This window comes from the organism of the source record quoted next, unplaced genomic scaffold (assembly GCF_019419815.1).
Source record: "Pyrus x bretschneideri cultivar Hongxiangsu unplaced genomic scaffold, Pyrus_bretschneideri_v1 Contig32, whole genome shotgun sequence".
NCBI classification, from domain to species: Eukaryota; Viridiplantae; Streptophyta; class Magnoliopsida; order Rosales; family Rosaceae; genus Pyrus; species Pyrus x bretschneideri.
The window spans coordinates 2,500,870-2,526,369 of record NW_025999635.1 but is presented as its reverse complement, the minus strand read 5'-3'; the positions used below and the strand labels follow the sequence as shown (position 1 = coordinate 2,526,369).

Sequence of the window (25,500 nt, the reverse complement as noted above, 5' to 3'; positions counted from 1 at the left end):
CAGCAAAAATCGATAGAAGTGGTCTATGTGTTTGCTCACTGTAAATCATTTTGGTTATTCCGTAAAATATCCTCTTTAAATTGTCACGTGAAAGACTACGTGACCACCTTTTTAAGGGTATATTTGTCCAACCAATCCCTCCACTTAACGAGTATATTGACAGATTTTTCACAGAATAACCAAAATAATTTACAGGGGACAAAATTAGGGATCACTTCTATAGATTTTCATTATCAATACCCAAAATGAGAAATTATATCAATAAGAGACTATTTTATCTAAAAAAACCTTAAAAAAAGACATAAGAAACATATGGAAATTGCTTGTTAAGAATGAAGAGGAGAGCCTTAAAAGAAAATTAAGAGGAGAAACGTTGACTATACAATATATTCTAGCAAAAGGATCAGAACCAGAATTTTCAAAGTATATTGTTGTCCAATATATAAATAGATTAATTAATGGTTATCTGACTTGAATTGTTCTCCTAAATTGTTCTTGACTGGTAAAAAACGCCAGACGATTATATTGATTCATATACAGTAGCTTAATCCTAAATCGAATCCTTAAGCTTTTGTTTAGAAATTTACCGTGAACATCCACTCAATTTAAAATAATGTGCATTCTCTACAACTTACATCAAAGTACCATAACTGGATCATCATCAAACAAATGAATTTCAATCACAAATGTCACTAAACCTACGTGGAAATACTCTAATCTCATATATTACACATTGTTTACATTTATCAACACATCAAATAAATATTCAAACCCGCTTGCAGCTCAAGTAATTAAGAAGACTCACCAGTATTGTGATGTTGTGTTCAATTTCTCCCCTCTCACAATCATCGACCATGATATCACAAACTTTTCTGGTGACTCTGTCGTTGAGATGGGGGTATAGCCACGGCGTTTGTACTTCCCTCAGCAACTAACATCTTATTGCTACTCAATAACATAATCTTTCTTCTTTGATGCCACCGGCCTCCTTGCATTACTCGAGCTCTCTTTCACAGTTGGAACCGCGTACCAAAAAATAGACGTACACAATATGGCAAACGACCGCCCAAACAAAGTCAACAGCACCAAAATAAAGATCACAACGACCGGCAAATAATAATATGGCTTTCTCCACTCATCCAACTTCATTTTCCAACTTGAAAATCTCCCCTTCTTGCTCTCTTGATCAGATTCCGATCTCGGTTGCTTCTGCTTCATGTCTTTCTTGTCGATGTGGGATTGGTCAATATTTTCAAAGGCTTCTGAATTAGGGTTTGCATGCTTCTCTTCACGATCACTAGTTGTCTTTGTTTTGTCTTCCTTTTTGTCTTTCAGTTTGATCACGATTGGAACCGGAGCACTTGTATCAGTCTCGTCCTTGAATACGAACCGCACAAAAGATTTGTCTTTCGGGTCCATTTGCGCATAAATCTTCTGCCTTTTCTCTTCTAGGTCAGCTACAAGTGCAGAAAACTTGTCAAGGCCCCGGTCCGAATAGGGGTTTTTGCTGTCCTTGTTGTGTCTTCTGTAAATCAGGCCAACGCTTCTCGATCTTGATGATTTTCTTGGAGATGGAGGCGAAGTTGAAATCATGTGCTCATCATCTTCTTCTACTTGGTGACTAAAACTGGCACAGCTGAAAGGGCTGAACATGTTGTGGTAATTTTCAGGATTTTTTTTTCTCTCTCTTTCGTTTAAATTTTATTGGTTTTCTTTCTTTATCTGAGCTGATGATTTGGTTGTGATTGTGAAAGAGGAAGAAGAGAGGGCCAGATATATGTATTATTGAAGGGCCTGCTGAGAGAGGCTGATCCAAACGAGCCTAGTCAAATTAGAGGTTTGAAAAGACAAAATTCCATAGAAACTTCCGATCACCAAATTTATTTAAATATGGTGACTCTTGACTTCTTGGGGAAGAGGCAAAATTATGGATATATATGCGTGTGGAAAGAATGATTGTATTGAGGCCAAAAGACAAGGAAAAAATGGACATGGAACGAAATTAACTCGTTAACTTAAGCACATCTACTCCTTAATACGCCTAATGCATGGACAAATTAAAAGGCTTGAAGAAGTCCAACGTTAATGTCAATATTGAACCTGGGCATCTACGCGCATACATTTTTCAGAATCTTAAACTTGTAATAAGTACAATATTTTCTAGAAGGGGCACCATAATTAAGTTTTATGCATTGACAGGTGCTGAGTTTTTGTCACGAAAAGTCTCGGTGCTATTAGTAGTGAAACTGCACATGTCAATTTTGGTGATTATTTTCTCAAGTTCTCAATGAGAGATTTTACGTACTTTCTCCAACAAGTTACGTTGAGGTATTGTGTAAGAAACATTCAACACATTGATCAAGTCAGACTGTCTATATTACTCTTTATCATTTCAACGCCTTTTGTTTTGTGATAACAATTGTCGATTTGAGCAAAAAATTTCCTTCAAAAATGTAAAAAAACGAATGTCACTAAACATACATGGTTGACTATTCATCTAAGGTTACACATAGAGGCTTCGCGGGGTTTTATTGCATTTATTTGAACGAGTATAATTAGGCCATCTCCAACTGAAGGCTGGCCGGATGACTCGTTTTAGCCATTTGACCCTCCAATAAATTAATTTTTTTAATGAACAGTGCATGACCATATTTCTTACCATCTCCAACCGAGAGGCCAGAGGGCCATAGGCAGAACATAGCCATGTGAAAAAAAAAAAACCATCTCCAACCGAGGGCCAAACATGATTTATTATTTTAATTGAACTACTATGGTTACTTAAATTAAATTACCTCAATAATTTTATGTTATGGATTGTCAATAATTTTCATTTTGTTAAATGTTTTTAAAAATGTTGTTTAATTTTTTTTATGTTGTTTAATGTTGTTTAATGTTATTTAATGTTGTTTAATGACTTAGAAAGTTATAGGAAAAAAAATAGAATTTTTAAATTTTCTAAAAAAAAACTGTAAAAAAAGGAAAAAGAAAAATCAAATATGACATCATCATGTATCCTGGCCCGAGGCTAGTTGGCTGACTGCTTTGGGCCGGCCAGTTGGCTCTTTAGCCCTTGGCCCATGAGCCATTTGGCCTGGCCTTCAGTTGAAGACGGTTTTCGGATTATTTTCAGCCCTCTGAACTCTTTGGTTAGAAATGACCTTAGTAACATTGTAAACAGCGATCCTAATCGTATCATTTACTCTGTGTCACTGTCTAAGAACACAATTAAGGACCTCAAAAATAAAAATAAAAGATGCTTATCTCAACACGCTTCAGATATTGTAGTTTTCCTCACTTTGTTCTGTGCAGGGCAGCAATACACATTGTAAATTGAAGTTGTGCACGCTTACTTCAAACTTACAAGAACCTGAACAAGAATAAAAAACGTTTATTTTGCGAAAGTCTAAGAACATCTAGAAGCAATCACATCACAATAATTCAAGCAAATTGTGTGGGTTCACAAATCGAGAGACTGACTGATTGAGTTGCTAAAATATTTTAAAGGGACATGGATCCTCTCCTGATCCATGCATCATAATCCTAAGAATCCACTAATTCGGATAATTAAAATTTAATTCAACGGTTAAAGTTATTATAATTTTTAACGTGAATCCTGTTTATAGCCGTTTGATTAAATTTCAATGATTCGAATTGATGAATCTCTAGAATTAAGATGCATAGATCCAGAGATGATCCATATCTATTTTAAAGGGCCTTAATCTCTCCAACTCATTTTCAAAGAATAGAGTAATAGAAACGCGGACGGGTTGTAATGCCTAATTTGCATTGTCTATATTTTAAGTTTTAAGTTATAAATTATTCATACAAAAATCGATTCAATCAGAAACTATGTAGACATTTATTTGAAATAATTTAAAAATATGATTGTTAGCGAGGAGGGCTAGTGTTAGAGTGAAAATCAAACACCTTTGTGACCCTCTTCACTTTGATTTGGGATTGGATTATGGGGTTGTTGAAATACAGAATACTGGGTTTTAATTTTTGAGGTTTGTGTTTTGTGATTGGAGAAAAGTTGTGGAATTTGGGAGCTTTGATGGATTGAAATGGAGGATCAATGAGACCATCAAGAGAGAGATAGAGAAGGAGTTGGACAAGAAGAGAGAGAGGGCGAGAGTTCTAGAAAAGAAAAGGGATGTGCTATCTACACACCTCATTTTATTTCTCACACATCCCTTAATAATTTATGTCTATTGATCTTCTTCAATTCATCCGATCCGATGATCGAAAATTAAAAAAATGTGTGAGAAGGAAAATAAGATGTGTGGATATCACATCTCAAAGAAAAAACATAATAAAAAAGAAGAAAAAGAAACAAAGAGAATTAATTGTTATTGTTTTTATTATTTTGTTTCTTATTTTGATACTGTACAAACCATTTAATTAAACCAGTCCAACTTAACTTCCGAAATGAGTTCAGTTCGATAATTTAATGCAATAAACGCAGCCGTACGAGACTACGACAAAAGCTAAGCCGTCGTTTTGGTGACCGAAGGCGAAGGGTGAATACAGGGGTTAAAAAGCCAAAGTGCAAACAAAGTCAACACGAAGACTCAAGTTTCATAACAAGCAAACGACGTCGTCCCGCCACCCACGGGGACACGTTGGTCATTTAAAAAAAACTGCCGTACAAAACCGGAATCCGAAACATTCGCAAAAGGCCAGTCCCACATTAATCGCTTTCCTATGTGCAGTTAAAAAGGCAGAGGTTTGGTCTGCTGGGTAGGTACTCATAAAAACAAGCCAACCGAAGCCTCCCGAACCGACCACCAATGACGGCCCCAAACGACGCCGTCCCCAAAGAAGCCGACGACCGCCCCGGCACCGAGGCCGAGTTGAACGAGGGCGCAGTGCCCGGCGGGAAAGTGAGGGGACCGTGGTCGCCCGAGGAGGACGCGGTGCTGAGCCGGCTCGTGGGCAACTTCGGGGCGAGGAATTGGAGCCTGATCGCCCGAGGAATTCCCGGACGGTCTGGGAAGTCGTGCCGGCTGAGGTGGTGTAATCAGCTTGACCCCTGCGTCAAGCGTAAACCCTTTTCTGGTAATTTAATCGCCGCCATTTTCGTTTTGATATTTTCTCTGTTTGTGTTTGATTGGTTTTGTTATGTTATGTTTGGATTTTGACGGTTACTGAATTTCGATTAGGATGTGCTTAATCAGTGGAATTCTGAATTTTCGAGTGTCGATTTTTCGAATTCGAAGCTGTTTGTGAACTCTTGTCACTGTCTTGTTTGTTACATATGTCGGAAGTGTCTTCTTGGTTTCTTGTTTGTTTAATCAAAGCTGTAGTATGTCATTTTTCGAAAAATTGTCGGCACACAAAAGGGGTGGGATTGATGTTGGTATATCGTATGTCTAGTGTGTTGATCGAGGAGCCAAGCATTTCGTTAGTGTCGAATATGATTTCAAGATTAAAGATGGAACCTTGAGAGATATGCAGTTAGTCTAGCATGGTACAAATTTGTTCGAATTTTGTTGATATTGGAACTGCTATTGTGTTTGGACCGTCCAATGTGTACATAAACGCTCCAATTAGCGCGGTCTTTTTCTTAGTGTGGTTTTCAGTCTCGAGTACGTTGTTTCCATAATGTTAACATATTTCGTTTTTGTCGTGATCTATCTGTTTGTTAATTTGTGATTTTGTATGTATGTGGATTCTCAGCTTTCTTGATTCTTCTTTATATGCAACTTTTGGACAATGTTTAAGGAATGAATGTAACTGAATATTTGGAAAGTTCAGAATGATCTATAACACCACGATGGAAGAACGTATTTGAAGTTGTGGTCACAATTTGGTGATACATTTTACAGGATATTGTGTACATGTAGGGTTGGTGCATCAAATCGTTTTAATTAGGTGGTTCATCTATTTTATTAGTCCCCAGGGATCATTGATTGATTAAGGTAAACGTCCTTGGGTTAACCTCGGTTCATGTTGTTTGGAATTGCATTAAGATTTTGTATCATGCTGGTTCTCTTGTTGCTAAAATGTTGCCGCTGGTTCAGGACCTCAGGTTAGTAAATCAAATATAGCTGGAAATTATTTACCTGCAAACTTCGTAATCTTGTCCTTGCGTGGATTGCTTTTGTTGTCATTACATTTTGAGAAATATTTTAAATGAATTTGATACTGGCATACCTTTCTGTCTAAAGTTGTATATTTATTTGCTTCATTGCTTTTTCTGAAGTTTTCTCAACGGAACTTTAATTAATGCAGAGGAAGAAGACCGTATTATAGTTTCAGCACATGCTATCCATGGGAACAAATGGGCAGTAATTGCAAAGCTTCTTCCAGGTAGAACAGATAACGGAATCAAGAACCATTGGAATTCTACACTAAGGCGCAAGTGCTTTGATAAAGGAAGGTTTAATACTGGACATGGGGAAACGATGGAAGATGACACCTTTGACAGAAAAAATGCATCCTCAGAAGAAACCCTGTCAGTTGGGAATATCAGTTCATTCAAGACTCATGAAGGAAGAGAGGTCTTGATGGAAAATAGACCAAACCAGTTCGACGTAAGAAATCATGCAAAGGAGGGTTCTGGCACTGCCGAATCAAAGCACAATTCTACTCTTATTGCCGAGCCAAGTGACCATCCAACTCTCCAGTCCACCACTTGTCGTCCAGTGGCACGTGTTAGTGCTTTTAGTGCTTATAACCGTCCAAGTGGTCCAGCAAATGCTTCATCTTTTTCATGGACAGTCCCAAGTCATGGCCCTTTGGTCCCAATAACTAAACTAGATTTCGGCTTTGACAACTTCCTTGACGGTGCATGCAATGAGCCTATGGTTCCTCAACGCTGTGGCCACAGTTGCTGTGATCGAGTCAAGGGGCATTCTCAAAGCTCATTGTTGGGGCCTGAGTTCGTTGAGTATGATGAGCCTCTCCCTTTCTCCAGCCACGAATTAATCTCCATTGCTACGGATTTGAACAAGATTGCATGGATTAAGAGTGGCCTTGAGAGTAATGGGATTAGGATGCCAGAGAGCGTAGCAAGCCAGAGAGTCTTTCAAGCAGCTGCCACTACCTTGCAAATGGGGTTGCCAGCAAACACTCCGATGAATGACCATATGTGCTTTGAGGAAGGAAGAAACAAGTTGATGGGAATGATGACGGACGTGCTATCAACCCAGGTGCCTAGACAGACTTTTGCAATGCCAACTGAAGTTGAGGGATTGAGCTAGAACTCATGGCCGGTCTTCCTCAGTCTTCGGGGTGTTTCGGTTATAGCGGTACAGACCGGTTAATTTACAGCAGATTAAGTTAAAGTCTCCAGTTTCATTTAGAAGGCTTTTCACTTTTGACTTATCTCATTTAAGAGGGCATTTCATCAAAGTTATGTATGTAGGTACTTCTCTACCCCTTTTGTCATGAGCAAAGAAGCTGTTGACTAGTAAATGCTTTTATACAAGTGCTTTTATCCCAAATCCAAAAACTTGATTGATAAAACTTTGGCATCCAAAAACTTGATTGATAAAACTTTGGCACTTCAAATCGATTATTTTCTAGTTTATTCACATTCAGGGTGGGAGTGCTAGAAGTTAAAATGAGCGTGAAAATCATTATATGAAATATCAAAATCATTGCCTATATGCTCGTATCTTTATGTCCCTTAATTCCTTTAATTCTCCTTTCTGTTCAATTCCAAGATTAGAAATAAGGGAATTTTAACGAAAAGTCCGCGGTACTGTTCATTTTAATGAAAAACCACAATTTTACACTAAAAAGTCAATTCTGGTATTATTCATTTTATCCTTTATTTTGTTCTTATCATTAAAACTTAAATTTTTCAAACCATTTTCATTAGTTTCCTTAAAAATAAAGAGGACTTGCAGAAGAAGTGCCGAAAATCATCTCCCATAAAGAAAAGATTTTGGGCTTACCTGACCTGGCTTGGTCTATGATCCTTATAAAAAGGAGCTAAAACAAGTGGATACTTGGCCCGTCATAAACAGGCTGAATAGGATCACAAGTCGATCATAAGACTCAAAACAAGCTTCAAGCTTGACCCATATTCTCCATTTAAGAATATGTCACTCGTGTAGTGAACATTGGAAGAGAAAATCGGTATCGTTGTCTGATTTGAGCAGCTTTCACATCCAACTGGATTAATGTAACTCAATAGATCAAAATATAACTGTTTCATCTTTTTGTCAAAAATGCTCTACAGATGACATGGTTGGACATTCCCACCTCATTTTTTTTTTCAAATATTTAATCATTAAATTTGGTTTTCAAAGGATGAGGAAATAGAATCCAGATGCTCGCCGGATCATCTTTTTAAAGATCTTAGGAATCGGTGAATCATATTCGTTCATCGTACATCGTGCGATTATAAATCATTTTAAATATTTTTATTTAAAATTAAATATAAACAGTACTTGACAAAAATTGACCGCACAATATACGATGAATGAATACGATTTACGAATTTCCAAAATTCTCACCAAAAGGATTCGGAAAGAATCCTGTTGGGAGGAAATATATTAAAAGAGTGGTTACACAGGGAAAGACATCCTCTCCAGATCTCTTCCTTCAAAGCCCAGGGATCAAGTGATCCCGGCTCTTGAAATTTGATCCAACGGTAAAAAATTATTATAATTTTTAAACGTTTTTACTAAATTCTCTGTTTTTAGACGTTGGATCAAATTTCAAAGGTCCAAATAATTTGATCTTTGAGTTTTAAAGAAAGAGATCCGAATATGATCTCTATCCGTTACAACAACTCCTTTGTCAGTCTCCCCACCACCCCCCCCCGCGCCGCCCCACATATTTTAATTTTAACCAAAAGCTTAATTTAGGATTTTGGCAAACACGAGGTTAAAAAGAAAATTTTCAACTTACCCTAAATTGCATGATGAAGGAACAGCCCACATTGCTAGCCTATGTTTTGCTCAATCAATTAATGTTGTGAACAGTCAATAATACCCTTCAGACAACTAGTGTTATCAGTTACACATCAGAACTACATGGGCATGTCTGTCTTTCCACAAGTTAAAGTGGACGGTCCTCATACAAAAGTATGGGGTCTTCATGTCAGTTACGCAAGTGAAACAGAAGCAGATTGAAAAAAGCAGCTTTGGGTGAAGAAGACAGTGAAATCTGCTTTTGATGCATGCAACTTCGGTGCTCTCTGTACGACAGTTTTCTAAAGTCACCTCAATCACTTCTTTCTCTGCCACGATAATAATACATCGTTTCACATAAGTTGCTTTAAAAAAGAATCTTATTCCTCTTATCTTCTCAATCACAATGATTAAGCAGAGAAAAAAAACCCTCCTCCTTTATCTTCTCAACTGAAATGATTAAGCAGAGAGATTAGCAAATAAACACACACTAATCTCCCTCATCACTGTGGTGGCACGTTATTTATTGTTTATGATCACTAAACAACACACTAATGCTGTTAATTTAACCAAAAAAAGAAGAGGAGCAGGGAGGGAGGGGTCAAAGTCGTCTGTTTTGGGGGACACAAATCAGGAAGCTGTATATGTTATTATGTTTCACCTGCTCACCTGCAAACATTTTGGGTTTTTTTTAGTGTGTGCGTTTATTTTCCTCCATTATTCTATTTAAAAGATCTTTCCTTGGTCACTGACACTGAGGGTGAGGAGTGAGGAGTGAGGTGTGAGGAGAGAGAGAGAGGCGAGAGAGAGGGAGGGGTTACCAACCGCTACAGGACCCGGTTGCTGGAAATCTAAGAAACCCACTTCCTACTGGGTTGAGAGCTTCTTCAACCTCTGTGGGCATTGATAATATCGGCCGCACAGAGCCATTACATGAAGATTCTCTCTTTGGGTTTTGCAAATGGCAGCCGTAGACAAAGCCCACGTGGTTGTTGATGTGGAGGAGGGGGATGTGGGACGCCGCAGCGCCGCCACGGGTCGACGTAGCCATCCTGAGTCCGGCTCCGAGGGGTCGGAGGATGAGGAGAAGAGGTGCTCCACTGAGTCAGGGTCTGAGATCGTGGAGAGGGAATCATCTGCGTCGGAGAGTTCAGTGGAGGTGGATCTGGAGGAGGTGAAGATGCACGTGGCGAAAGTGGAGAGGGATTGCAGGATTTGTCACCTGAGCATGGATGCAACGAATCATGAATCTGGGATTCCTATTGAGCTGGGGTGTTCTTGTAAGGCTGATTTGGCTGCTGCCCATAAGCAGTGTGCTGAGGCTTGGTTCAAGATCAAGGGTAACAAGTAAGTTTTTTTTACATTCAAAGGTTAAATCTTTCTGTGTTTTGGAGATTACCCAGCTGTTAATTTATTTACTTTTATCTGTTAGCAGTGATTTCGTTGAAATGCTAGGTTAGATTGTTATGTTGTTCTTCTGAGGATTGTGTAATATGAAGTATAATTTGGGGATAATGCTGGAAAAATTGTTTTACCTAATGAGAAGAACACAATAATGCAAACTTTTGACAAAGCGATATTCTAATCTTCGCTAATTTACGGGGGAAAGGAATATGGAAGAGGCGAGCACATTGTTCTGACCAACCGGCCTAACTCACGTTTGCACATGATAATGCAAACCTAAATTAAAATAAGTTTGTGTGGTGCTTTAAAGAAAAAGCATATTAGTGTAAATCAAGAGCATAAAGCTTAATAAAGCGAAAGTCGAAAGCACCCGCAGTCCTGCATGGAATTCCAACTGTGCACATGATTCTTCTCCCATTCTTGCCTTGTTGGAATGCCTGCACTTTGCATTTCTCTCACTCCTTTCCGACGCTTTTTCCGCCATCCCGGTTGGACAAGCTGGTTGGTGATGTGTGCTTTGTAAAGGTCAAATAATTTGTTTTTTCTGCACGTTCTTCTGATATGATATGTTAACTGAAATTACTTGACTCGGTAAACCTGTATTGAACATGTGTTTTCCACGTACATTTATCTTCATGATGGATGTTTTGGAAATAATAATGTGCTTTTACCAAGTTTCCTTTTTCTGATATTGACCCACTATGAATTTTCCGACTTGACGGCTCAAACTGTTGTAAGATGCCATCTTATGAAGATTGATCACCGAATGAAGTAGGTTTGTCTTGTCAAAAGCACCACAAATTAAGTGGAAAAATTCTGCATTTAAGTCTCTAGGTTTGTATAATTTTGTTTGAATCCATTACAAGATCAAGTATGTATAAACAACAATCATCTCAGTAATACCTTTGTGCATCGTCAGAGCAAAAGCTAATTGGGGAACAAATATCTTTGTTTCACTCGAGCTTACATTTTCCATTGCTTCTAGTAAAACATGCTTATATTCCCTTGTTCTCCTCAAGCTACTCTCCGTGTTTTGCTCCGTATTATGTTCCGAAATTATTAGCCTACTCTTGAATTCTTCGGAATTTTGTAATGTTTTAACTTTGAAGGTTTCTGAAGGTTGAATTTTTTTTTACCTTTCCTACTCCCATTAGACAAAAACCTTTAAATTGCCTGGTGTCCTTCTATTTGTGTCAAAAAGAAAAAGGAAGGAAAATAACTGAAATAGAAATTGATTGCGTAGTGCGTTCTGCTTTCTCATTCACAACTTTGTTCCTTTCATCTATTAAGTTCTTGCTATAAGTTGGCATGCTTTTCATGCAGAGTTGTAAGGCGCATTGCTTATCGAATCCTGATGACCTCATAGATTCTTTATGCTTGGTGGTGCATTCTACTTTTTCATTCACGACTTTGTACCTTTCATCTATTAAGTGCTTGCTATAAGTTGACAAGCTTTTCATGCAGAGTTGTAAGGTGCATTGCTTATCAAATCCTGATGACCTCATAGATTCTTTATGCTTGGTATATTTTTAAAGGGAATTATGGCAGAAACCAATATCAATCTGATTGAGATGGTAGAAAACAAGTACATACCGGAAAAGATAGAGATTTTAAATTTCATATTAAAGTAAAAATCTCATTCGGTTCTTGTCGAACTTTTCTGACATTCTAAAACCATTTTCATAAAAAGCTTTTCTATATCTATTCCTTGATTTGGTTCCTTGTAATTGGATTAAAATGTTTGTGCGTTTATGCAAAATTCCAAATAGGTTTTTTTTGTGTTTCCATAGGAAATCGAACATGTAGGTTATTGTTTTGGGTAAGATCCAAGTCTTACACGCAGGTTTTGTGACTCTAACCAAAGCATAGAGCAAGGAAATGTGCGTGCTTTTTACCACACCGTAGTAAGAAGTTGTTCCATTTGATGTATTCATTTAGTATGAATCCATTGTCTTATTAAAAAAACTGGACATCAGGTTTCCAGTTGTGGCATGAGATATGTGACAACTTCTAATCTAATCCTTCTTATATGAATACAGGGAATGGCGTTTCACGCTAATAACTGTGCCCTAACTAAAAAGTTTCATAGAGCTCCCAGGAGGGATGCTGAATGACAGGTGTACTATGCACCTGCTTCTTTCTTCAGTTCTGCCTTTAGAATAAGAAATATCTTCTATTCAATATCAAATCTTTAGTTCAGATTGCTTACCTGTAACCAAACAAAGGAGTTGTTTTTCACATGTTTCTTTGGGGTATCCTTTACAATTTTATGTTTGTGTTATTATTGCTCAACTTCCGGATTAAATATATATGATTGCAGAACCTGTGAGATATGTGGATCAACCGCACGTAATGTGTCTGGTTTGAGTGAAGCTGAGTCGGCGGAGCAGTGGCATGATGAAGCCGCACTGGCAGCAGCAGTAGCAGGTGCCCCTGTGCAGACACCAGAGAGCCGAAACTTCTGGCAGGGTCACCGCTTCCTGAACTTCTTACTAGCTTGTATGGTCTTTGCGTTTGTCATCTCGTGGTTGTTTCACTTCAATGTGCCCTCATGAAAACCTCGTGTAGAGGGTTGGGTTGCGCATTTTACTTTGGTGGTCATAGAGAGGTAGCAAACAAGCACTCAACGGTACCTTCCTCGTACCCGTGCCTCCAAAAACTATGTTGGAGTTGGCTGTTTCTCTCTGCCTACTTGTTTATATATTAAGTAGCCTTTTCAGCAGGTTGTGTAACTTATGTTTCCATCGTCAAAACTTGAATTGAATTTGCATCACCATAGTAGTTTCTTGTCGCAACTCAAGATGCTTGATTAGAGAAAAAACAACCAATTATATGTATAAGATTTGTGGCAGATATGCTTCACTGTGCAGTATTGCTGTATAAGCATGTAAGATTTTTCTGTATAGGGGCACTCGGATTAGGCCATCCGAAGGGATGCCATTCTAAAAGCATGAGATTATCTGTATTTTGGTTTCACCCTGCCCCATGTTAGTCTAATTGGTATGAGAGTTTTCTAGTCAGACAATCATACCTAAGTTTCCATCCTACCATGGGGTGTATTTGGAGTCTGCGTCCAATTCGGTTCTTTTTTGGGTAGCATGGGTTAAATGGAAATTCTCGAACATAATAAACTAGTGGGGAAATTTCTTATTCTGCAAGTTATAATTTTAAATTCTTGGAGGCAAGTTATGGGAACTGGGTGAAAAGTTTGAAAACTGGGGATTCAGAGGAGCCATTTCAACTTAAACTTGGTTATTGAATTGCCTTGGCTTTGCAAGCAATGTGTTTGCTGAGACCGAGCAGTGTTCTAGCAATCGGCCATCGGGATCGACCAAGGTCAAACACAGATAGTACTGGTTTGGTATTGATGTGTTTTTATAAAAAGTGGGTATGAAAAAAAGCTGAGCTAAAAAAAGTGTTTGGTAAACATTTAAAAATAACTTATTTCACAATTTTGGATGAAAAAAAGCTGAAAACCTGAAACAGTAAAAATGAGCTTATTCTCACAGTACATCAGAAATAAATTTTTTTTCAAAGCATAGCAATACCAAACCAGTCCATAGTATGGTTTGACATTCAAGCCGAATGGTTACTGCTTATATTTCTATTAATGACCCTGAAATTTGGTAAGTTTGACAAAAAGTTGGGTAAGGATACTAGTACAGAAACTTGGCATGCTTCATGAGACATCGATGCTTAAAGTTTTCGAGACCTTTAAGAGGCTTGCAGCTCAAGTCGTCAAGAGTGTTTGCTCTTGTACATAATGTTCTACGATCATGAATAGCATATATCTAAAAACTTTTGAAGAAACCTTTGGAATATGTCGGGATGAGCGTTAAACTTGTTTCAATCTCTGGCTTCTACAACGTTTATCAACACACGGATGTTAAAATTAATTCGATTCTCGATTTGTCATGTGTTTTACTGGCACATATACATAAACATATGTGAATCCCATAAAAAATATGTCAAAACAAATTGAAATTTAGGAATGGATAATAAATGGATAATATGGTAACATGGGACACGTGGTTAGGGGTCCAGAAAGCAAAGGTAGGAGATGGAAAAGACGAACATTGTCAGCACCCTGGGAGGTGAGTGCTGTCTGCACTTTCCATTGGAGATGTCAAAATTCACAAACAAACAGATATTTGGTCCATGCACGAATTCCTGCATGGAAGGTGCCGTGATTGGCGATCGCCATCTTAATATGCGACAGACACAGCTCGTGCTGGGTGTCGCGGTGGGAACTCACTCCAAATAATCTCCAATTCTTTAGGCCGGGTAGGGAATTCATTCTCTTTGTTTTTGAATTTTTAAGTGGACGAATCAATCATAGTTTCCTAATGCCAAAAATTGGAAAAGAAACAAATTGAAATAATTGTTTGTTTGTTATTATGGTGGTCTGTGCGAGTTGTGACGCCTGCTATGCTCATAAGTTGCATCGAGTGATTACCCGAGATCCTGTATTCGATATATATGAGCTTCTAAGTTTAGGGTTTATGCGGTTAATAGTAAGTGCATTCCATGGCAAGGACTTTCATGGCATAATATACGAGTCACCATGGGTTATGTACTAATATTATAATGTAATATTTCTTTTATCATTGATACGAGATGTCATAGCGACAGTATACACATATAATACAAGTTGCTTCCGCACGATAGGTCTTGTATTAGTTTGCCACATCCTCCAAACTCGAAAACAGCTTGTATAAAGAAAAGTAAACACTGACAGCTGCATTACTTGTATGCAAAGAAACTTATCGAGATGGTGTTCTTCCAGAGACTTTTCACCAATCCAGTTAGGAAAAATGGTATATTTCAAGGAAATTATATGAGAGTTCAATGGGATACAGTCAGATGAAAACTCCTGAAAATTCATCAGAAATTTCGGTGATATCTAAATATTTTTAGACATTGCTTTTTGTTTCTCAGTTCATCACGTGGCCCAGCATGAAAGTGAACCTTACTTTAATTTCTTTGTTTTCTGTAACAAATTTTCAATCCGCGTCTCAGTCATTGAAACTCTTATTCAAGATTTCCTTCTTTCTCTATTCGTTTTTCTTATATATCAAATTGCTTTTAATTCTAAAAAAAAGATTTTAATGACAGGAAAATCATAATAATCAAATGGCTTAATAATTTGATTAGAAATTAGAAGCACCCGTAGCAGCAAGTGGTGAAGTGAGAAATAAAAACCAAATTATGGGTTGAAGTCCTTCGTTTTCTTAGTCTAGCAGTAGAACTATCGTTGAACTAAAAATAAATAAATAAATATTTCTGAATGCTAAATTTGATACCTACAGTAATAACTCAATTATCAATAATCATGTCATATGATTTATCAAATATGGTTTAAATAGATAGTCACACTAGTTTTCTTGAAGCCTCTTGTTCATATCTCTCATTAAAAGGTACTATTCGATAATGTTTATCATACCACAACGGTCCCCACCCCCCCCCCCCCCCCCCCCCCCCCCTTTTCCCGGGTTGACCTGAGCGTGCATTCAAATATACGTCCTACATTGCCTAGCACTACCCTAAACAGAAAATATCTATGATGGACTAGCGCTTTAAGAGAATGGTTAATTATTTGGATCAGATAATAAACTCATCTGCTAATATATAAGAGTCCAACAGATGCCTTAAGGTTTTTTTTTTTTTTTTTTTTGTTTATGTTTTTGTATTGTCGGTTAAATATGAATATCATGAACAATAATACAAGACAACGTTACATATCTTGATAGATCACTTCTCTCGTCTCCCTTGGAATGTTTGTAACAACAATACATTTTTTTTTTTTTTTTGTAACAATAAGACATAGTTACCTCGTCGCCACTCCAAGGGATTATAAGAGTTAATCCAAATAAAAAAAAAAAAAAACCAATAATATTTTCAAGATTTCATACGAACGTGCTGGACATGATTGAGAGCAGAGCAACACGTGTCGCAACCCCACAACACCGACTCAGTTAATTTAGGGTTTTAATCCAGGAGCTTCGTATCCTCCAGTTTCTTGTTTTGCAAAGGGATAATTAAATTAAGGTGCTTAAATTTTACATTGTTTTGATAAAACATCTATGCCTTTTCAAATTATGATTAAGGTACTTTGACTGGGTGCCACATCAAAATTTTTTTTATTTAATCAATTTTTATGTCATTAATGTATTTCTCCAAATTAAAATGCTACATATTGAATTCCGAATTTATCCTCCTTTTCGGAGGTTTTTCATTTTCTTTTTTCATGGCATGGCCTTTTATTCAGGGATATATATTTTTTAATTATTAGTTGTGTTTATCCAGATTCATTCTCACGTCTAAAATTTGGATGGGCTCTTCCATTTGAATTAGTGGTTGCTTTCATAAATTTATTTATTCACATTTGAATAGTAATCCACTTTTGAGGTATTTTTAGGTTTCTTGTTGCTTGATGTTTTTGATGTTTTTTGCTACCTGTGGGTGCGGCTGGTAAGTTGCTATTTAATTTTTTTTTCTACTCTTCTTCAGCATTCTTTCCTTGTTCTCTAACCGATGCTTCTGATCTGGGGCATGCTGCTTGGTGAGCAACCCTTAATTTGGTATGGTAAAAATGATAGCACTACAAATGAGAGTGCCACCAGTCGCATTAGCTAGTCAAACAGAAGTTTGTATGAGGCAATATCTTCAAACATACCAAATAGGAACCACCTCGCCTAAGAGGCATGCTTCTGTGATGGACGGAGAACACATTTGGATAGTTTAGAATGTACCATATGAGTGATACGTCTTACAATATTATTATTTTACGTACCAAATAACTGGTACGAATAAATTAATAAACGTATTTTATACATCTCAAATAATTGATATGCACCAAATTAACATTACATAATAAATGTACCAAAATATTGATACATACACACCAACTACACAAAAAAGGTACCAACCATTAATAATAATAATAATTAGTCACTCATCCAAGTTATATAAGACAAAGAAAGATTATTCTATTTTCAAACTTGATCATGCCAAACGTACCCAACCAAAGTAAGTTGTACAAAATTGGTACGTTTAGTTATGCATTTCAAATATACCAAAGCATTTGGGATAACATGCACCCAAGAATCAAATGAATAAGAAAAAGGTACGTTAAAAGTTATAATTTAGTACATTTGTTGGAAGGTATATGGTACGTTTGTCAATAATTGGGTACATTTGTTTAAAGTCTACATTTTAAATTTTTTATTGATAGTCCAAATAGGCACGTTAACAGTGGTATACATTTTTCGTGTACCAAGCAAGTTTGTATATCATATTTAACTTGGGTACAATTGTTGTCATATATTGAGTAAGCAACCAATACAATTCAAATTCATAAGCCATTGAGATAATACTTCCAGATTCCAAGGATAACAACGAAATAAAAAAAATAATGATAATTTTTAATGGAATTGAAATACTAAATTCAGAAGGAAAATATCTACTGGTAAAAATAAATAAATTCCCAACGCTTGAAAGAATGGCAATGCTCGTAAATTTTAGAAAAATGAAATCATGTTTTGTAATCTACTTGGCTCCTCATTTAGAGGAGGCGGTGCAATCTAAAACTTAAAACCTATAGATGTTTAATCAAACAAGTTGGGGAATAAGGCACCAATATCAAAAGCTCCCTTTTGCAAAAGACAAATTGCTTAATTAGCTAAACAAAGCAAAATAATTCACTAAAAAAATAAACAAAAATAATTAAGCACGTACAGATACAGCTAATGCAATGCAGCAGCAGCAGCAAAAATATTGGAATCGAGAGAGAAAATTAGATTGAGTGTCGACTCAATAAAAATGTCGGTCGCATGCTCCGGCAGCATCATCCAATGATGATGATTATGATTATATTCTTTTCCGTTTTAATGCGTAAAAAGCTTTAGCGTCAAATTATGTGCTGCGGTTAAAGTCGGTAAAGTGGATGCTGTAAGATATTTAGAGGAACTGATCATTGATCCACTCTTAATCATACAGATATTATTTTAACTTAATCATTTATTGTTAAGTTTTTAGGATTTATCACAAAAAAGTTCGGTGTCATTAAAAATGAAATCATACATTTATATATTTTATTTTATTTTCTTAATTCTCCCGTATGAAACCTATATTCAACACATGCCACAGTTATTTACTTTTTTTACTTTATCTTTTTCTCGTCTGTTTTTTTTCTTTCTTTTTGGATGTATTGTGAATGAGCTTTGTTTTACTGTACGCAGTCAATCCAACATATATTTCGCAATGATAAAAGAGTGAGTATCAAGTATAGGTTTATGATATGAGAGAATCATCTACATCCTATTTTGGAGAATATAAAAATATATGAATTTCTGAAGAGGCTTACTTCAAGCGATTAAGATTGCATTTTTCAATATTTCTTGTATTAATACGACTTTACAATCCATAATTTCTTTATACAACGACATTTTTCCTAAATCAGGAATTGGATCAACCAGGTCCTTATTTTTCATTACTAAAAATCAGAAATTTGATCAAGTAGGTCCTTATTGATTATTAAGTTCCATGATCTCTTTGTTTTCCCATTCTCCATTCATAAGATCCTTGAGCTTACTGCTTTCATATTGACAAAAAATACTTGTCGCTTTAATATAATTTTTATAAGTTTATTGACTTTAACCGTCGAAAAGTCATCGTAATCCAACTCCTACAACCTAAAGGGCCTAAACGGTCCTGGTTGGTAGTTGAAATCAAGGTCACACAAAGGAATAAGTCTACCTTTAATTAATAGCTTTAACACTATTCTTTTAACCCTTTTTTTCATTCAACATACTCTTTGAGTTCAGATGAGAAGTTTACTCCTTGGATGCCAATCTACCTCAATTATAAAATAAAAACAAACCAAGTTTGAGAGAGAGAGAGAGAGAGAGAGAGAGAGGAGCGTGCAAACACGACACAGACAAAGCAAACCACGTTAGAGTGAGAGCCATTGGTTGGTTGGTAATGTTTAACAGCTGCAGAGTGCAAAGACCCCTCCCTACTTCCTCCCTTTGAATCCAAGACTCAACTCGCAACCACCTCAATTTCTCTTAGTATTCCCAGTCCTACATAGAATAGCTCTCTCCACCAATCCCACACCCCTCCTCCCTCCTCTTAAACTCTCTTTTGCCATTCAATCTGCCTTGATCTTTGTTGTCATCGTCATGAGGAAGCTTTGTCCCAATCTGGACTGCGAATATGGGCTTGAAACAGTCCTCGAGGTCCCAATCCCAGAAGAGATGTACATTTCAGGCGATCACAAGAACGCCACCACTTCATGGCACAACATGAAGTCGTGGATGAAACCCTCAAACAACGACCGATCACAATCAGCCAACGCGATTTTTGGAAGCAAAAACGCCGAAGTCCAGCTCTTGCTTGGAGTCACTGGAGCCCCTCTCATTCCCTTACCAATTCCAAAAGATCACCAACCCATCAGCCGCTCCATCAAAGATCAACCTATTGTAAGTCATTTTTACTTTATTGTTCAAAATATTATTAGGATAACGTTCTCTTATCAAATTATGCACTACATTAATGCTTATGTTGTTAGACTGAAATTTGGACCACCCAATCTGACAAGAAGATCAGTGGTCCAGATTCCTAGGATGACAATATAAACGTCTTATATTGTAAGGAATTTGACGTCAAGTCCCATGAAAGTGCGTTTGACATATAACTTTTGGTCACATATTAAGTTTCCTTAATATTTTTTGTGTTTTATGATTTGTAGGAAGTTTCAATGGCGAAGTACATAGTCAAGCAATACATAGCGGCAGTTGGAGGAGAGAAGGCTTTGAATTCAGTGGACAGCATGTACGCAATGGGAAAGGTGAAGATGACGGCGTCAGAGTTTTGTACTGGAGAGAGGAGCTTGAATGGTGGCAATAACAAGTTGAAGGTGAAGAGCTTGTTGAGATCAGTGGGCGGCAGCGGTGAGATGGGTGGGTTTGTGCTGTGGCAGAAGAGACCAGAACTTTGGTGCTTGGAATTGGTGGTGTCTGGTTGCAAGATCAGTGCAGGGAGTGATGGAAAGGTGGCTTGGCGCCAAACACCATGGCACCACTCGCATGCCTCTCGAGGCCCGCCTCGCCCTCTCCGGCGTCTCCTACAGGTACTAATTCCTTCCACCTCTCTTTCCTTTCCCGGTGTTTTTTTAGTGTCATGCCTTTCTATTCACCGTTTGATCAAGATAACAAAGTTACAGAAACATACATAATCACGATTTATGCTTTCATGATTGTCATCCGTTAAAGTTTTTGAAACGTCTCACAATGCATCAATGATTATCAATTATATATACACACTTTAACGAGATATCTAATGGAATTAAGGAAAATTAATGAAAAAGGTTTGAAAACTTTAAGTTTTAATTATAAGAACAATGAACGGTAAAATGAATAATATCATGATTGATATTTTAATGTAAAAATATGATTTTTACTTAAAATGAACATTATCAAGAACTTTTCATTAAAATTCTCATGAAATTATTGTCACTCGTTGATGTATGTGTGTCTAGCCGCGTATAAGTGCTCATAGTTCATTAAGTTTAGCCAAAGAATGTGTTTGAGGACCTTTTTTCTCTAATTCTCTTTTGGTTTCTTTTGACTTTGCCCTTAGGAAGCCCTGACTTCTATGTTGGTATGTCCCCATCAAACTATTCTAAAGTGTATATATGGCCCACTTTCATGTGGGCCAAACTTGCACGTTTCTCAGCACTCTCCCTACCTAACTAGCTTTTTTTTTCTTTGCTTGTTTTGAAAAAGTCCAATTTTTTTTTTAATAAAAAAAAAACACAATTAAATACGTTAATGCATAAACCATGAGCTACTAATCCGGTGGTAGATGACTAATTGCGTGACTTCCTTAGAAAATTACAAAAAATGCGTGAAGGTCTTAAGTTCGAAACTCGTTACTAGTGTGGAAACCAAACTTGTGGCTAGGGAAAGGCTGAAAATGCCTTTCCGGCCCCCTGAAGGGGTAGATAATCGTGATTTGTCACCAGTTGTCCTCTTTTTAAAAAATACCTTAATGCATAAGCCACTTAATTCTATGGTTAGTGATATTTCTCTCTATTTGTAAGTAAAAGATTTTAGGTTCGATTTACGCCAAAGACAAAATTGAACTACGTTATTATTAGTCTATTGTAAAACTTAATCCACTTCCTCACTTTTTACGGTAGATAATATCGTTAGTTTGAAAAGAAAAAAAACCTTAATGCACAAATATTGATACTACATTCTGTACTCAACAGGGTCTTGATCCGAGGTCAACAGCCAACTTATTCAGCAACTCAGTTTGCATTGGAGAGAAAGCAATCAAGGACGAAGACTGCTTCACACTAAAATTAGAAGCCGAACCCTCAACCCTGAAAGCAAGAAGCAGCACCAACGTTGAGATAATAAGGCACACTGTTTGGGGCTACTTCAGCCAAAAAACCGGCCTCCTAGTCCAACTAGAGGACTCCCACCTCCTCCGAATCAAATCCGCCGGCAACGACCACGGCATTTGTTGGGAGACCACAATGGAGTCCTACGTCCAAGACTACCGGAACGTCGAAGGCATCAGCATCGCGCACGGGGGCAAGACATGTGCATCGTTGTTTAGGTTTGGTGACAGCACGGAAGGCCATTCGAGAACGCGAATGGAGGAGGCTTGGGAAATTGAGGAGGTCGATTTTAACATAAAGGGTTTGTCCATGGACTGCTTCTTGACCCCCGGTGACCTAAAGAAAGAGGAAGAGGAAGGAAAACGGGACGCTATGGTCCCTAGTGCGCATTCAAATTTGCCGTACAAAATCGGATCCGCTTCGTCGAGAATTAGTGCTTCGAAAGTCGCTGCACTCGATATTGAATATGATTTGGCAAACAGCAATGGCAGCGGTCAAGAATCATTGTAAATTCGTGCGGTCAAGAATCATTGTAAATTCGTTATTTTAATTTTTGTTTTGTACATAATGTTTACATTAACGAGTTTGATATTCGTTAGTTAGATACCATCGCATGCCACGCTTTCAATAAAATGAGATAAGTGGGCATGGGCTTGAGCCATTGAGCTTTAATGGATTGAGTCATTGGGCTTTATAATATTTACAATATTTGCCGACACGTAACGGCTGTATTTCGTTCATCGCAATCAAACTCTCAAGAAATCCAATCACTGATTTATAAAATTCGCCCAAATTCGAACGGTCCTTATCCGACAATACAAAATCCAAAATTGCATTATTGATTAGAAGATTCTCAAATAAGAAAGATTTTTCAGTATGATCAATGCACAAAATAATACATCACGTATCATTATACAAATAATAAAATATATATGTTAAAAAATTTATAACTTAAAAAATAAAAATTTCCACCACTTCTATTAAAACATGTAGTATACCATTTACGTTTCCGTCATAATTAAAAATTTCCCCTCAAATGATGTTGCTGATTCTGAACCCATTTGAGAGCCAAAGCATCGTTAGCCCGCACGCACATCGACTCGAAAAAGGAGTTTTTAATTGTGATAGAAATACAAATAATACATCATGTATTTTAATAAAAATCATAAGAAATTTTATATTTTAAATTTTTAACTTTTTAACATTCATATTTCATCATTTGTTTAATTATTTCTACAATAACGTGATATATCATTTCTATACCAACCACACTTACTCGCCGACGCCGCACGTGTTCAAAGCGGACGCGCCGGGGCTCCGGAAGGAGATGGTGAAGGTTCATGTGGAGGATGGTCGGATCCTCCAGAGCAGTGGGATGAGGAAGCGTGACCAGGAAGAAAAGACGGGCACGTACCTCCGTCCAATTCTTGCATTTCCACTCTTACAGGTAGGACAGATAATTTTGCAATTGTTTATTCATTGAAATTATGAGTCAAAAATTTGAATTGATCGAATTTAAGCGTACTCAAAACCTTTATTAAGGTTTATAATATTTCACAAGCAGAAACCATACATGAAAATTGAGACAGAGACACTGAGGTACAAGAACAAAAAGCAGGAGCGAACAGCACAACAAACCATGATTATTTAACATACGTACGACATTAACCCTAAAAGTAGCCGAGGTTATACGAATTTAGTTTAGCCGGAGATGTCAATGGTCTTGACATCAGGCCTCTTCACCTCTTTCGGCACAGTTACAGTCAGCACCCCGTTCTCCATCGCCGCCTTCACCTGATCAACCTTCGCGTTCTCCGGCAGCCTGAACCTCCTCATAAATTTGCCGCTGCTCCTCTCCACCCTGTGCCACGTGTCGTTCTTCTCCTCCTGCTCCCGGCTCCTCTCCCCGCTGATCTGCAGGACCCTCCCGTCCTCCACCTCCACTTTCGCCTCTTCCTTTTTGATCCCCGGCAGGTCCGCCTTGAAGATGTGAGCCTCCGGGGTCTCCTTCCAGTCGATGCGGGTGTTGGCGATGGCGGTGGTTTCACGGGCGGAGGAGGGGACGTTGGCCAGAGCGCCAAAGCCCTCGAATGGGTCCCAGATGTCCATAGAGAAGGGGTCGAAGACGTTGCTTCGACGTCCGCCAAAGAGACTTAGAGCCATTAGATGCTGGATTAGAGTTGGGTTTTTGCTGGTTGTGAATTCGAAGAATTTGAGTGAGAGATTTTAGATTGGGTTGCTTTGGATTATTCTATCTGATTGGGTGGGCAGCCGAGTGACTTGTATATATAGAAGACGGCACAGAAGGTTTCTCTGATAACTCCAGAAAGTTCTGCAGCTATCCAGAATGGGATAAAACAAAATTAAAAAAAAAAAAGAAAAAAAAAAAGAAAAAACCAGAGAGTTCCATTAGCTTCCACCAAGTTCTTGAAAGTGCCTTTTTTTTGGGTTAATTCCTTTTCGGCCCAAAACATAATTGGTGCTTATAAAAGACTCCAAATTGGTATTATAAAATTACGTACCATGTTAATTAAGAAGTTAGAAAAAAAAAAATTGTTCTTAGCATTTTAAAAATTTTATTATACACTTCTTATAAGTGCATTTTTCTATCTAATTATAGAAAGTTTGGAATGTCAAATGAGATTTTTGAAGTGCTAATAACAATTCAAAAAAAAAAAAAAGTACTAAACTCAATTATATTGTCAAACTAATTTTTAAATAAATGATATTATTTACACTAAGATGGTAGAAAAGTGGGTTAAACCTCACAATAGATTAACAATAATATGATTCAAATTCGTCTTTGGAGAGAATAAAACATAAAACCTCTTACTTACAAATGAAGAAGAATAACATTACATCGTAGTACTAAGTGGTTATTGCTAAACTAATTTTAAAGTAGGTGAGAGATGACTTAGGGTTTGATGTCCCCAATTTGATTTTTTTTTTTTTTTTTTTTGTCTTTTCGCTTATGTCTTATACGTATCCAACTACTTAATCTCAAATTTAACTACGCTGATTTTTAATAAACCAAAAAAAAAAATTAAAAGTTAAAAACAAAATCAGAGAAACTAGTATCCAGCGAATCTTCACCTACTCCGACACCACTCTCACCTCACCCCCACATTTCCTCACGCCAGCAACCTTGCATCGCTTGTAGTAACCCTCACTCCGACTTGATGTCGGCAGGGCCTCATCTCCTAGAAAATTAAAGCCTAAATTCTAACAATTTAATAGACCTAATTGCATTCGACTAACCATACTCTCACTATAATACATTACAATTTCATGTTAATCATGAAGTTTACATTACCTAAGCACGACTAGATGTTTACAGTTTCATCTGTATCATGAATTTACATTACCCAACCAAGAATCCTCTTGTTATCAAGGACAATTGGAAAGCTCCACTTATTTGAAATTTTCAAGTGTGGATGAGGACAGTGGCGGATCCAGGATTTTAACATGGGATAGTCCTAGTAAAAAAGTGTTGGAGAATAAGATTCTACATAAATCATATGACAAATAATATACAATTAATATATAAGAGTTTTTACCTCTAATATAACCAGTCATTTTGGGATAAAACCCAACACCTAGTCATAGGTGATTAAGTTGGAACCATATCGGTGATATGGGTGATGGACCATGTTTAATTAGGCTTATAAAGTTTCACAAAACACTCCAAAAAATTAGATGAAAATAAAATTGAAACATTAAACGATAAAAAACAACTTTTTATTCATAATCTTTGTACAAACAACAATTCATGTAACCTTTGTTTCATCATTTTTAGCAAGATTACTAATCCCTTACAAT

The 25,500-nt window shown here is 37.2% G+C and overlaps 5 protein-coding genes across 7 annotated transcripts; 3 read left to right on the top strand and 2 right to left on the bottom strand.

Annotated features, from left to right (window-relative positions):
- Positions 1–945: 945 nt before the first annotated feature.
- On the bottom strand, positions 946–1,653 carry LOC103936238. The gene has a single exon (XM_009346089.3). The coding sequence runs from the start codon at positions 1,651–1,653 to the stop codon at positions 946–948; it is 708 nt and encodes a 235-aa protein (XP_009344364.2).
- A 3,045-nt stretch (positions 1,654–4,698) lies between these two features.
- Positions 4,699–7,443, top strand: LOC103936209 (transcription factor MYB1). The gene is made up of 2 exons (XM_009346062.3): positions 4,699–5,058; positions 6,235–7,443. The coding sequence occupies exons 1-2, from the start codon at positions 4,791–4,793 to the stop codon at positions 7,203–7,205; spliced, it is 1,239 nt and encodes a 412-aa protein (XP_009344337.2). The 5' UTR covers positions 4,699–4,790; the 3' UTR covers positions 7,206–7,443.
- Positions 7,444–9,124: 1,681 nt separating this feature from the next.
- Positions 9,125–13,140, top strand: LOC103937376. Of its 3 annotated transcripts, XM_048590485.1 has the most exons (3): positions 9,126–10,214; positions 12,311–12,388; positions 12,592–12,732. In XM_048590485.1, the coding sequence occupies exons 1-2, from the start codon at positions 9,829–9,831 to the stop codon at positions 12,342–12,344; spliced, it is 420 nt and encodes a 139-aa protein (XP_048446442.1). In that variant the 5' UTR covers positions 9,126–9,828; the 3' UTR covers positions 12,345–12,388; positions 12,592–12,732. The 3 variants fall into 3 exon arrangements, with proteins under 3 accessions (XP_048446441.1, XP_048446442.1, XP_018500253.2); XM_048590484.1 differs by lacking the exons at positions 12,311–12,388; positions 12,592–12,732 and adding an exon at positions 11,595–12,304 and having other exon boundaries at positions 9,125–10,214; XM_018644737.2 differs by lacking the exon at positions 12,311–12,388 and having other exon boundaries at positions 9,188–10,214; positions 12,592–13,140.
- Positions 13,141–19,097: 5,957 nt separating this feature from the next.
- LOC103936219 lies at positions 19,098–22,419 on the top strand. The gene is made up of 3 exons (XM_009346069.3): positions 19,098–19,753; positions 20,023–20,403; positions 21,547–22,419. The coding sequence occupies exons 1-3, from the start codon at positions 19,454–19,456 to the stop codon at positions 22,189–22,191; spliced, it is 1,326 nt and encodes a 441-aa protein (XP_009344344.2). The 5' UTR covers positions 19,098–19,453; the 3' UTR covers positions 22,192–22,419.
- A 784-nt stretch (positions 22,420–23,203) lies between these two features.
- LOC103936226 (18.2 kDa class I heat shock protein) lies at positions 23,204–23,889 on the bottom strand. The gene has a single exon (XM_009346078.3). The coding sequence runs from the start codon at positions 23,842–23,844 to the stop codon at positions 23,383–23,385; it is 462 nt and encodes a 153-aa protein (XP_009344353.2). The 5' UTR covers positions 23,845–23,889; the 3' UTR covers positions 23,204–23,382.
- Between the last annotated feature and the right edge of the window lie 1,611 nt (positions 23,890–25,500).